This window comes from Leucoraja erinacea, chromosome 14 (assembly GCF_028641065.1).
Source record: "Leucoraja erinacea ecotype New England chromosome 14, Leri_hhj_1, whole genome shotgun sequence".
Classification (NCBI taxonomy): domain Eukaryota; kingdom Metazoa; phylum Chordata; class Chondrichthyes; order Rajiformes; family Rajidae; genus Leucoraja; species Leucoraja erinaceus.
This window is the reverse complement of record NC_073390.1, coordinates 33,204,623-33,218,338: the sequence shown is the minus strand read 5'-3', so window position 1 is coordinate 33,218,338 and position 13,716 is coordinate 33,204,623. Positions and strand designations below refer to the sequence as shown.

The window sequence follows — 13,716 nt, the reverse complement described above, 5'->3', positions numbered from 1 at the left end:
AGCATGCAGGTAGAGCAGGCAGTGAAGAAAGCTAATGGCATGTTGGCCGTCATTGCTAGAGGATTTGAGTTTAGGAGCAAGGAGGTCCTACTGCAATCGTACAGGGCCCTGGTAAAACCATACCTATAGTATTGTGTGCAATTTTGTTCTCCTAATTTGAGGAAGGACATTATTGCTATTGAGGGAGTGTAGCGTAAATTCACCAGGTTAATTGCCGGAATGGCAGGACTGATGTATGACGAAATAATGGGGTCGACTGGGCTTGTATTCACTGGAATTTAGAAGGATGAGGGGATCTTATAGAAACATATAAAATTCTTAAAGGATTGGACAGGCTAGATGCAGGAAAAAAGGTTTCCAATGTTGGCGGAATCACAGTTTAAGAATAAGGCCATTTTGGACTGAGATGAGGAAACATTTCTTCACCCAGAGAGTTGTGAATCTGTGGAATTCTCTGCCACAGAAGGCTTTGGAGGCCAATTCACTGCATGTTTTCAAGAGTGAGTTAGATTTGGCTCTTAGCGCTAAAGGAATCAAGGGATATGGGGAAAAAGCAGGAACGAGGTACTGATTTTAGATGATCAGCCATGATCATATTAAATGGCAGTGCTGGCTCAAAGGGCCAAATGGCCTACTCCTGTTTCTATGTTTCTAAGTCCAAGAGCAGTACAAGATGAGTGAGGTCCTTGATCCATAAGGGCCACAGGCTGGGTTAAGTTCCATATCCATGACAACCACATGGTGGATGAGGATCCAGATTAGTGAGGACCACAGGCTGCGGGAGTCCCCAGATCATTGATGACCCAGACTGTCTTATGTCTCACTGCTTGTAACGTCACAGCAATTGTCAAATGGATCCATCTTTCTTGTCTTCTCCAACCCCTTTATTTGGAGGTTTATGGGGCTCTTTGAAGGTTTTTCCCAATGCTGGGCTCCCACATTTGCCTAAAAGCCAAGTGCCGGCAAATTAGCCTTGGATAGCCTGAATGATTTGTCCCCAAAACTGGTGGCTGAGCATTGTTTTAATGTACCCTATCAAATGCAATGATCTCTGGTGTGGAATGGTAGATTTGCATCAGTGGGCAGTAACACTTGTTCACTCGTTGAAATCCTCTCTTGTTTCTGTCATGCGAGTGAATACTGAGACAAAATGTGTCTGGTCAACAAACAGTTTAGTAAGACCTCTCTGCCAATAAATCCCTCTGATGCTGCAATGAGAACTGTTGTGTGATGACCTAAAGTGAAGCCAGGAAATTATATGATGATATAGGAAGGAACAGGCATTTTAAATAGGTCACCTATAGTGTGGAGCCTCTAAGGAAGGCAGAGTGAGGCAGGTTGATGAGCTTCTGAGTTTAGTGGTACTCTGGGCCTTGAATCCCACTTCCCTCATACACATGCTCATCGTCTAAATGAAACGACACGACAAAGACTGCAGAGTGTGTTCCAGTAACAGAGAAACACTGGGTGTGGACCTTGGAGTAGCTACCTGTCCTTTGAGATGATAAATAATATGTTCTCCAATGAGGAAAAGTAAGACGATTGCAGCCATCTTCACAGGCAGCTTCAGAATCTACCTCCCTCAATGAGCTCCTTCGTTGAGAGCCCCTTGTTGAAATTTGAGTTGAAGTAACTCAAATTTCACTGTACCTTAATTGGTACGTGGCAATAAACTGGCCTTGAAACCTTGAAACTGCTCAGCACTGTCAAACGCAGGAGCCGCACAGTGACGTAGCGGTAGAGTTGTTGTCTTATCGCCCCAAAGACTCGGGTTCCATACTGACTACAAGTCCTATCTGTACGGAGTTTGTATGTTCTCCCCGTGACCACGCGGGCTTTCTCTGGGAGCTCCAGTTTCCTTCCACACTCCAAAGACGTACAGGTTTGTAGGTTAATTGGCTTGGTAAAATTGTAAATTGTCCCTAGTTTGTGTAGGATAGTATTAGTGTGCAGGGATCGCATGTCGGAGCGGTTTCAGTGGGCTGGAGGGCCTGTTTCCGCCCTGTATATCTAAACTAAAACCAAACAGTATTTATCGTCCACCCCTAGCTGTCATTGAGAAGGTGATGAATCACATTAATGATTCTCCTGGTGCAGCTTTTCTGGTGAAAGTAATCTTGAAGTATCATTTAGTAGCGAGTTATCCTCTCTTTGTTTAAACATGGCAATAATGATGCAACTGTTTGACTTGCTTAACTGGTGCTGATTCAACTGCATGAGATGAGTCTGGAGTGGCAAGGCGGCAGATCAGATAAGGATGGACATCCTTCTCTTGAAGGGCATTAGTGAACAAAGTGGGCTCTTTTGACAATCTGTTACTACTTTTGGATGTTAGTTCTAACCACTAGTTACTGTTGTTTAGTGTTATTAAGGTTTCAAATTATTACTTGAATTTATATTCCACAGCTGTCATGGTGGGAACTGAATTTGGATCTCAACATTGATAGTTCTGGGGACTGGGTTGCTGGTTCAGTAATTTGACCACTGTGCCACCATCATACCCTGTATATGTGTGTGCGTACTTGCTCATGCAAAGGTTGAATTTTGCTGTGACATGTCTTACACAGAGATGCTGCCTGTCCCGTTGAGTTATGCCCCTGTCTCACTTAGGAAACCTGAATGGAAACCTCTGGAGACTTTGCGCCCCACCCAAAGTTTCTGTGCGGTTCCCGGAGGTTTTTGCAGGTGGTTGCCAGAGGTTGCAGGTAGTGGAAGCAGGAAGGGAGATTGACAAAAACCTCTGGGAACCGCACAGAAACCTTGGGTGGGGCGCAGTCTCCAGAGGTTTCCGTTCAGGTTTCCTAAGTGGGACAGGGGCATTACTCTGGCATTTTGTGTCTATCAAACATGATGGTGGTCTGCTCATGCAACTACACAAATCAGGTGAAACCTATATAATGGTATCCTTGTAGGAGTCTCTTAAAGGCAGGACATGGTTGTCTCAGCAAGTCATCAGTATGTAATATTTTGTCAAGTCCCGCTGAGTCACTCCAGCACAGATCACTGTGGAACTCCACTGCACCGCAACCCTCTGTCTTCCATCAGTCCTGATGTGTGACATTACTGTAAGCGATCCACTGTATCGCACAGTCAAAGAGTGTGAAATCACAGTGTGTGACCCACTATATTAACCCATCCTGGCGTGTGAAAGGACAGTGTTGACAATATACTGTGTTCCCTAAATTGCAGACATTTAATGACTGCACTTCTGGCCTTGCTGCTATCTCCCTGGTAACCTCACGCCAACTAGTCCAAGCTATAGTTTGGCTTCCCTGCACAGTGAACATGTGGGTGTTCATCAGCAGCCTTTCAGGCCACCCTCACCCCCCACATTCTCCTACAACCTGTCCCAACCCAATCACTGGCAGTAACAACTCTCTCCTATACCTAGAAGAATGGCGCCTGTACTGCATATGTCCCCTTACAGCAGCAGCAATCACACTGGTGAGGCTGAATACTGGCAGCTGCAAAAACTTGCAATAGATGGAAAGGAACATTGCACTGACACTAACTCAAGTATCCCTTGCTTTCCTTCTCTCTATCCCTCCCCCATCCCAGTTCTCTAACTAATTTCTCTCTCCTGATTAATTTTACTGATTGAATGCCTCATTGTCACCTTCCCTTCAGCTAACAATGAACCATTCGGCATTTCCTTGATCATCGTCAGAGGTTATGGGGAGGAGGCAGGAGAATGGGGCTTAGAGGGAAAGATAGATCAGCCATGATTGAATGGCAGAGTAGACATGATGGGCTGAATGGCCAGTCTGCTATCACATGATCTTATGATCGTCTGCTTTGAACTGTCGTTTTCACACCTTACCCTTCCATATCTCTAGTTTCCCTCTCTCTTGGCCCTCAGTGTGAAGAAGGGTCTCGACCCGAAACATTACCCATTCCTTCTCTCCAGAGATGCTGCCTGTCCCGCTGAGTTACTCCAGCATTTTGTGTCTATCCACAGTACTATATTACTCAGGGGAAGCAGACAGCAGTGTTTGGCAACTTCACAACTGAAGATGCACTATGTATGGGATTTTCACAAATCTCATTAGAGTGACCCATGTTATTGTTATAATTCCAGGTGATAAAGCTATTTGAAGGCTGGGGCATTTTGGTGTAGGTTGCCACTTTGATGTCATGTCTCTATTTTGCAGGAAGCTGAGAATATTGTAGAGAAGATCAAGCAGCAGCAGTACCACGAACTGTTGGCCAAGGACCAACTGACGATCGAGATGAATGACAAGAAGGTTTTCCTCCAGTTCCGTAAGAACGCGTTGCAAGGGACGAGGGGTGGGAAGCAGGGGGGAAGGAAGAGGTATTCAGGATCAGGGAAGGTGTGTCAAAGAGAGCATAAGAGAACAAGGAGCATTTAGGCAATTTTTAATGTAATAGCTTATCGAGGTCAAATGCAATGCTGGAAGTAATAGTCAAAGCAGAATCCATAATGCTTTTTAACATTAAAAATAATAAATGCTTAAGCAACAGAAATTTGAAGGGGTAGGATACAGAAGAGAAATAAAGATTATGGACAGCACTTTCAGGCAGATATGACAGTGGCGCAGCGGTAGAGTTGCTGCTTTACAGCGCCAGAGACCCGGGTTCGTTCCTGACTACAGGTGCTGTCTGTACAGAGTATGTATGTTCTCCCTGTGACTGTGTGGGTTTTCTCTGGGTGCTCCAGTTTCCACCCACATTCCAAAGACATACAGGTTTGTAGGTCGATTGGCTTCTATAAATTGTCCCTGGTGTGTAGGACGGAACTAGTGTACGGGTCATCGCTGGTCGGCGGGGACACGATGGTCCGGAGGGCCTGTTTCCAATCTGTATCCCTAAACTAAACTATATCAGGAAACATTCTTTGTTTGAATTATGGAACTTGCTCCAGTTGATTCGTTATAGGAATAATTACATCCCAGCACTGTATGTGCTCTCATTACAAAATTAAGATAGCGTTTTTCATGTTGCAGAAGAAGAAGAGATTACTTTTCCTCCAACCTATCGATATGAACGTGACAAGAGGGACACGTACACCTACACCAAACAGAAGGCCACAGGAGTGAGTATCAGAAACGTTGCTCTTCCTACTACTTGCATTTTCCACACTGATTATGAGCCTGCGAGAACATGGCAATGAAGCTCGCTCCATTTTAAGTTTGATGCAGAGTGAGGCTTCTTCTCCTATTGTACTTTCTCAGGACAGGTTGAGCATGGACCACTCACAGAATAAATCTTTCTTCGCACTCTTTCGACAAAACCTGGTGGAGAAATGCAGTTCGCTCATTGTACAGTGCACCGTCAAACTCCGAGCTGAAGTATTAGATGAATGAAAGCAGAATTGAACTCCTTTTACAGTGCCTAGTCAATGATTCCATGGATTAGATACAGAATAAAGTGATTTCTACACCGTTCAATATTAAGTAGAAGGAATTAGATAATAAAAAGTAGGAACTTTTTATTGTCTAATCTGTCATGTCTAACAATTTCAATCTAATCTGTCATATCTAAGGATTTTGACCCTCAAACCCATTTCATCATCCAGTAGGATTGTGGCTCATTGATTAGAAATCTGTCCTACTGAACAAACCAAGGGGCCTGGATAACAAGGGTTATATGAAGAGGCCAGCTCCCTCTATCCTATCCATGCAGCAACACATCCTTTGCTCACACATCTTCCTAGTTCATTATCCTAAATTAGCTTTGTCACATGTATTTTCCAAACCTGGATCCCCACTATTTATATGGAATAAGTGAAGCAGGTTGCTTGAAGTTTAAATGTTTCCATTCATTTGTTGATATGATTCATCTTGGGCAGTAACATGCCAATTGGGGCTCCCTATATTAACTATAAGTATTTGTATACTTACTTATAGATCAGCCATTACTTAGTATTTTCTTTCTTTTGTCTTCCTGTCTCGTAGTATCCTGGTGTTGGCCTGGAATACTCCACACAGTCACGTTTCCTCACTGTTCCTCATAAACATGCATCCAGTGTTGGATATCTGTGTATAAAACAAGAGTAATTTTGCAAGTTTTTTTCACTGCCCAAGGCCTTGAGATTTAGCTGCTGTTGGAGGAGTTTAGAGAGATCTAACAAATTGTGGTATTGGGAGAAAATCACCTGTAAATTGGATTAGTGAGAGTTGAATGTGAGGGCGCATGTTTGCAAGGATGGACCCTGGCAATTGGTAACAATTTCTCTGTACCCAGCTAAAGTACAACCTGCCATCCTGGTGTGATCGTGTGCTGTGGAAGAGTTACCCCAACGTTCATGTAATGTGTCAGTCATACGGTAAGGACGTTTTGTTTCTGTTTGACCTGAAACTGCTTGCATTTAACGCGGCTCCTTAAAAGGTCCCATAGTTCATGTGGCAGAACATTGGATACATAGTAAACAAGAAAATCTGGTATTAAGGCAACCATGCTGTCTAGCCCGTAAGCCCCAGTGTGAAAGGACCTGCACTCAAACGCACAAATGTCGGCACACAAACCCATATTATTCATAATATCGCATTTTACAGATGCACAGAGATAGCAGTGGTCCATGTATCTCTCGAACCCTGGTACTTTCTATAAACAGAAGATAGTTATACATTTATCAGAACATTTACTCACAATGTGGAATTTGAAATGACCCTGAATCCTGCCCAAGTCTTCGCTGAGAAATTGGACCTTCTGGCATCCATTTTCTACATGCAAATCACATAGGAAAGCTGCTTTATTCATGTTATCATGTGATAGCAACCATTTCCCATTGAAAACCAATCCATCTCAAAATTAGATGGTGCGGCTTCCAAGTGGGATATTGTTTGGGCATGACCAATATTATCCAGTGTTTTTTGTGCACATATTGCATGACACTCAGCTCTACCTTAATCCCAGAAATGTGGCTGGAAAAAACAAGAAGCAAACTCTATAACAAGTCATTGTGGACACATGAACTAAACAGTCCCTATCAGAAGAAACTGGATTTTTGAGTGCATTTGCCTGAATTAAATTTTTAATGAACATCATTGATGGAGTTAATGAAAATCTTGCTAGAAAATCAGGGATCAATTTTTCTGCAAGGCATTGGGTAAATAGATGAAATTTTACCGTACTTGAGATTAAATCTATTTTCAATTGCACAGTGACATTTTCCACAGCATTTCACAAAATAATTCCGAGGGTCTCGGGTCTCATAAGTTATAGGAGCTGAATTAGGCCATTTGGCCCATTCAGTCTACTCCTACTGATATTTTAACGCACGCAAAGTGCAGTTACTGTGATAAAGATTTGTTGTCTAACTGTTGTTTTTTCCACTGCAGGCTGCACCACGGATATTGTCACCAGTGATCATTCACCAGTGTTTGCAACCTTTGAGGTGGGCGTGTCGACACAGTTTGTTTCTAAAACCGGTTAGTAGCTGTTGTGCTAACTCACGTGTACTTTCAGGCCAGCACCAAAACTCAACAGAATTCAGACACTCGCGGAATGTGGAATAAAATAACGGGTCAGCCAACTCTGTCTGAGCTGAGCAAAAAAAATTTTCAAGAGGGTGAAATTTTTTTTAAATTCTCAGTCCAAAAGGATTGTGGAGGATCAGATATAGACTGTATTCAAATTAAAGATTGATAGATTGGAGATACAACAAACTGCAAATGCTAGAATCTTAAGCAAAGGACAAAGTGCTGGAGTAACTCAGTGGGTCAGGCAGCATCAGTAGAGGGAATAGATGGGTGACGTTTTGGGTTGAGATCCTTCAGTCAAGATTGATAGATATCTGTATTTAAAGGAATCAAGGTATATGGGAATGTTGGTCTGATAGAACATCGCACCTGACCTAATCCCCTGTGATTTTGTTGAGTGATAGAACAGACTTGAGAATGGCTTAACCTTGCTTTCTTTATGCTCCTTGTTACGTTATTCATAATCCAGCAGAATCCCCGGTGGCCTGAGCCTCATTGCAGCTGGAACCCAGTCTTGCCCACTCCCCGACTTACATGCGGGTGAAGAAATTCAACAGCAAAGGCTTCAGATGGGATCTGGGGGCAATTGGGAAGGAGAGCAGCTCTGCAGAGTAACAGGAAAAATCCAGGCAAACTAGGCTTAAATCTTCTTTGTGAAGAAAGCTAAAATTAAATTACATCCCTAACCATCTGCTGATCCATGTCCTTAGTTTAGTTTATTGGTTCAGATTGACCCTCAAAAGGTCTAGCATCCCTGTAGCAATGTTACAAAATTTTGAGATTTAAAAAATCAAGTCTGCAATTTATCCCATCAGATAAAGCATAACAATAAGTTTAATTTGACACCAAATTCACTTTCATATCTCAAGTATTAAAAAAGTTATGACCATTTTCATACTCGGAAATTAGCATCTTGTTCCCTATTGATTTTCAATGGACATTACAAAAAAGCTGTGATCTTGGATAGTCAGAAGCCCATTTCTTAAGGAAAGATTAACATTTTTAAATAGCCTAAGTGTCCAAAGATTATTCACAAATAATTCACAATATAACATGATTTTTATATCTAATTTACATTAATTTATAGGCCAAATGGAAGGAATTTAGTGTTCAATTGCTGTAAATAAATGCCCATTTAAATCGGCTTTCTAGTGGGTTCATGTGGAATGCGCTGGTTTAGAACGTTGACAGAGCGCTGGATTAGTGCCCTCAAATGCCGAGAAAAATACTGCGGGATATAAAAAGCCCAAAATGAACTACTCGCTATAGATAACTTGATATATAGGGTTATATATATGCCCCATTTAATGTAAAAATAAGGTACATACCTTTAATTGTTTGCTTTATAAAACCCTGGGGCTGCGAGAGGTTGCGGAATGAGACAGTAATTTTAAAACCATTAGAACTATATTATCGAGGCCTATAAAACTAATAATACCTTTTGCGACCGGGTCTTGCAGCGATTTTTCGTTAATGATTTACTAGGCTGAACATGTGCGATTAGTACAGCCTAGTAAAAATCGCGTTTTAAACCCGCCCCCTCCAAACAGCGCCAAAATCGCGGACCTGGCTGTGGGCAGATTCCCAATGACGATTCAGGTAGGTTTTGTAACATACCTAATCCCTGCCCCCCTGCTAATATTGAGAAGACAATGGGAGCAGAGAACTGAATATCTTCATTTGAACTACCTCTTGTACGATGGTGTTCTCTGAGGATGTAGAACACATTTTGTAATCCTAAATGTTCACATGAAAAGTAGCTAATGGGTGAAGTACAGGAAGACAGACTATACTTCTATATCAAGAATCAGAGTCATGAGGGGACAGATGGTCAAGGACAGGGTGTGTTTATACGACAGAGGATGGGCTGGTTGGGAGAATCAAGAGGGAGAGATAAAATACAACTGCTGATGCTGGTTTATACTGAAGATAGACACAACATGCTGGAATAACTCAACAGTTCAGGGTGCATCTCCAGAGAAAAGGAATGGGTGACGTTTTGGATCATAACCCTTCTTCAGACTGAAGGAGGGTTCCGACCCGAAACGTTACCTGTTCCTTTTTCCCAGGGATGCTGCCTGACCCACTAAGTTACTCCAGCATTTTGTGCCTATAAATGGTTTCCATCATTGCTCTGCCTCTGTAAATCTATGAAGGAAAACTACAATCCCATAGTAATGAGAGTGAAAGGGGGTATGCACAGCCACTAACACAATGATTGAGGTTGATGGTTAATACCTCACTAACTTGTCAACTTTACTCCTCAGACCCCAACAATGCTGACTCCCCGGGCACAATCAACTTCCTCAAGTGTGAAGCCACATTGAAAACTAAATCCAAGACAAAGTTCTTCATTGAATTCCACTCCAGCTGCTTAGAAAGTAAGAATGCTCATAGAAGAGGCTCTCACCCAAGTGTGAGAGTGGATGCTGTGTGTTCCTCTGTCTATTGCTGTGTATCTAGATCTGTATGCAGTTTTATACATTTACTTATTTATAACGTGAAATTATTTCACAAATTGCAATTGAAGCAGAAACACTTTGCACAGTGTAGCATGTCCATGCATTAAGCAAAGCAGTTCATTCTGAAACCCTGTTATTTAAGATAAACTGCTCCATTGTTTTTAGGTCAGGCAATTTGGGAAACTTGTTCTGAGCCGAATGTTGCAGTGACGTTATAAGATCTAGGAACAGAATTAGACCATTCGGCCCATTAAGTCTACTCTGCTATTCAATCATGGCTGATCTATCTTTCCCTTTCAACCCCTTTCTCCTGCCTTCCCCCATAACCCCAGACACCCACACGAACCAATGCCATCAGACATGCATTGACATCACGTGCCCACTATTTGAGCATTTACTGCCCATGAAGGTCACTTGTGCCAAAGCAAGCCGAGGTTTGTGTAGGTGTAGGTTAAAGCAGACCTGCTTAATTTGGGATGCATAGCAGGCTTAATCAGTGTTCCCTCTCAGCAGATCACATGACTAAAACCCAGACCCCAGACCATCCTTGAGTCTAACTTTCAATGCCGCCTCTCAATGACCCCCCCCCACCAAAATTCAAACCCAACCCACACAGCAGATGGAGATATTTACTTGGGTCTGTGTGTAGGGCTGGTCTGTTATCCATTTGCACATTACATTGCTTCCAGGACCTCGCAGAAAAGGTTCAATTTAAACACCTTTTTCTTTCCAAAAGCGATTTAAATAGTCTCATTCAATTTTCTTCTTTATTGAAATTTCAAATGTGCCTGTGAAATGTCCTCCCCCCCACCACCATCATCCATTGTCTTCTTGCCAGAGATCCCTCCAGGGAATGATGACACAGCAGCTAGCTCGGGTGTCTACCAGTTAACACAACCCAGGTTTGATCCTGACCTTCGGCCCTGTCAATGTGAAGTGTCCGCCTTCTCCATGACCATGTGCTTCTCCCACACCCAAACATGAGCAAGTAGATTCATTGGCTGCTGTAAATGAGCCTTAAGTGTAGGTAAGTGGAAAAAGAAGGGGAGTTGATGGATAATGTCAATGTGGGAGAATATGTTGGAGGTCTGTGGAGAAAAAGAAGATAAATATTATTGGTGGGATTGCTCTGCTGGCATCTGGCAGAGTCCTGATGGGTTGAATGTCCTTTTCCATGTCGTAGTAAGACCAGTAACAGAACCATTGCCAATGTTATCAATGGATGGCAGGTGGTTGCCTTCTATGTTTTATTGGGTGAGTAGGGTCTGTTCACATTCACTGCATCTGGTCATTGAGGCTTCTGGAAAAGTGTCTGGCTACTTCTGTAGTATAGTTAGCAGTGAGGGTCAGCGGTCACAATAACCAACCTGATCTCCCGGTGGCTCAGCACCTCAACACCCCATCCCATTCCGAATCCGACCTTTCTGTCCCGTGTCTCCTCCATGGCCAGAGTGAGCCGCACCGCAAATTGGAGGAGCAGCACCTCATATTTCGCTTGGGTAGTTTACATCCCAGTGGTATGAACATTGACTTCTCCAATTTCAGGTAGTCCTTGCTTTCTTCCTTCTTCCCCTCCCCTTCCCAGATCTCCCACAGCCCACTGTCTCCGTCACTTACTTTCTTTTTCCCGCCTAACCCCGCCACCCCCAACATCAGTCTGAAGAAGGGTCTCGACCCGAAACGTCGTCTATTCCTTCACTCCATAGATGCTGCCTCACCCGCTGAGTTTCTCCAGCTTTTTTGTCTACCTTGGCTACTTCTGTAATTTTCATTCTGCATCAGGAGAGAACCTAAATTAGCTTTGCTTCTTCTAGATCCTGTAAAGAGTGCCGAAGGTGAGAACCAGGAGTCGAGGGATGAGAACCTTGCTGTCATATGGAGTACTCCCCCTGAGGTAACCAGAACTAGCTGAGCTTCTAGTTATTGTTATCAATGGATGAGTTTGGCATTTCATCTTTAAGAAATCAGTTTTATAAAAATCAACTGTCCTATCCTCCAGTAACCGATTGAGACACAGACATGGATAGAATGATAGGACTAATTGCTGGTTACAGCTGATCTGTAGGCCAGCAAATAACAAACAGCATGGGGGGCCTGTAAGCATGGTCTTCACCTTACAGTAAGGTTGAAGTTAGACATAAAGAGCTGGAGTAACTCTTATCTTATCAGGCAGCATCTCTGGAGAAAAAGGATGGGTGGTGTTTTGTGTCGGGACCCTTCTTCAGACTGAAAGTAGAGGGGACGGAGGGAATTGGAGGTATGAAAAGGCCGGCAACAGAAGACCAAGGAAGGGCAGAGTCCATACTGGCCCATTGTTGGCTGGGGAAGAGGTGATCACAAAGGGATACAAGGATGCAAACAGTGTATCTAGTAGAACGACTAGGGCAGTGGAGGGAAGGGGGGGGGGGGGGGTGGTTGAAGAGGGAATGCAGGCATTACCTGAAATTTGAGAAATCAACGGTCATACAACTAGGTTGTAAGATGCACAAGCAAAATATGAGGTGCCGTTCCTTCAATTTGTATTGGAGGAAAGGTCAGTATGGGGGTGGGTGAAGGGGAGTTAAAATGTTTGGAAACTGGGTGATTGCGTAGATCAAGGAGGTTGAAGTTGTGGCTGCAGCAGATTTTGGTGCAAGTACCCTTTCTGAAGCTTAACTATCTCACAGAATGAGCAAACTGAGCTTCAGGTCAGAGAATTTCTCCCTGAACAAGTATTATCTCTATGTGAAGGTTAGACACACAATGCTGGTGTAACTCAGCGGGACAGGCAGCATCTCTGGAATGGGTGACGTTTTGGATCGAGACTCTTCTTCAGACTGTATGCTACAAGAATCCTAGCTGGAGGCCTGGCATTGTTTAATGGATAGTGTAAGGCAGAATGGCAGCACTAATGCTATAACTGGACTAACAGCTGTGGCTCGACAGCTGATAGCTGGTTTAGAGCAACCTGAATGCCCAGAAGCCATTCCCCACTAGGAGTCAATGCCTTTGAAAGTGGGTGATAAAAGATATAAATGAAACAGATCAACATATGAAATATTAATTGTTCCATGTCTCTTGGATCTGGTTGTTTATTGCCTGCAATTTATACTGTCTCTTTCCCACCTCCCTACAGTTAATACCCATTATCTCTGACCCGGAGTATTTATTAGACCAACACATCCTCATCTGTGTCAAGTCTACCGATAGCTATGAATCATACGGTAAGCACAAAGTGTATGTGGACAGACCCAATGTGCAGCGACGGTCCTTCCAGCTCTTCTTATCCCTGGGATACCAGGTGGAGACCTCACTGTCTCTGTGCAGAGTGGTGCAGCAAGGAGTGTGGGGAAACCTGATGATGGGAGACGATGTGGCCTTGTTGAGAGTAGATTACCCTTAGGCGCGGGGCCCAAATGGGAGCAATTGGTCCAATCGGCTTAAGGCCGGCCGTGCCTGCCCGGGATTTATTACAATGTGGCCACACATCCCTTTGCATCTTCGGTGCTGACAGAAGCTTTCTCCCATGTGATTCAAACCAAGAACTCAAAATCCAGCTGCTTTTGGGAGCTACAGGTGTTGTTTGTCCACTGAGGCACATTTGGGTGCAAGTCATGCTGGTGGTTCTGTTGTTGAGATAGCCAGTGCATACAGAGCTAATGCCCACCAGAATAAGGCAGAGTTGACAGACAGTGGTGTCAGTCAGTGAGGCACTGCTGCCTCACTGGAGCTCAGTGAACAGTAGATGTAGTATTAGCACCTCTGGTGATGAGATGGTGGTTGGGGGTGTTAAAATGAGTGTGTGTGCCTACACTCTTACCCTTCTACTGTCA

General features: G+C 43.5%; 1 protein-coding gene across 2 annotated transcripts in view; it reads left to right on the top strand.

Annotated features, from left to right (window-relative positions):
- The window catches only part of inpp5d (inositol polyphosphate-5-phosphatase D), a 110,176-nt gene that overhangs the window by 72,744 nt on the left and 23,716 nt on the right, over nucleotides 1–13,716 (top strand). For both annotated transcript variants that reach the window (XM_055646118.1, XM_055646119.1), the window contains exons 16-22: nucleotides 4,152–4,260; nucleotides 4,965–5,053; nucleotides 6,205–6,286; nucleotides 7,302–7,391; nucleotides 9,710–9,823; nucleotides 11,719–11,798; nucleotides 13,020–13,107. In XM_055646118.1, the coding sequence (XP_055502093.1) occupies nucleotides 4,152–4,260; nucleotides 4,965–5,053; nucleotides 6,205–6,286; nucleotides 7,302–7,391; nucleotides 9,710–9,823; nucleotides 11,719–11,798; nucleotides 13,020–13,107 (652 nt within the window). The remainder of the gene's footprint in view (nucleotides 1–4,151; nucleotides 4,261–4,964; nucleotides 5,054–6,204; nucleotides 6,287–7,301; nucleotides 7,392–9,709; nucleotides 9,824–11,718; nucleotides 11,799–13,019; nucleotides 13,108–13,716) is intronic.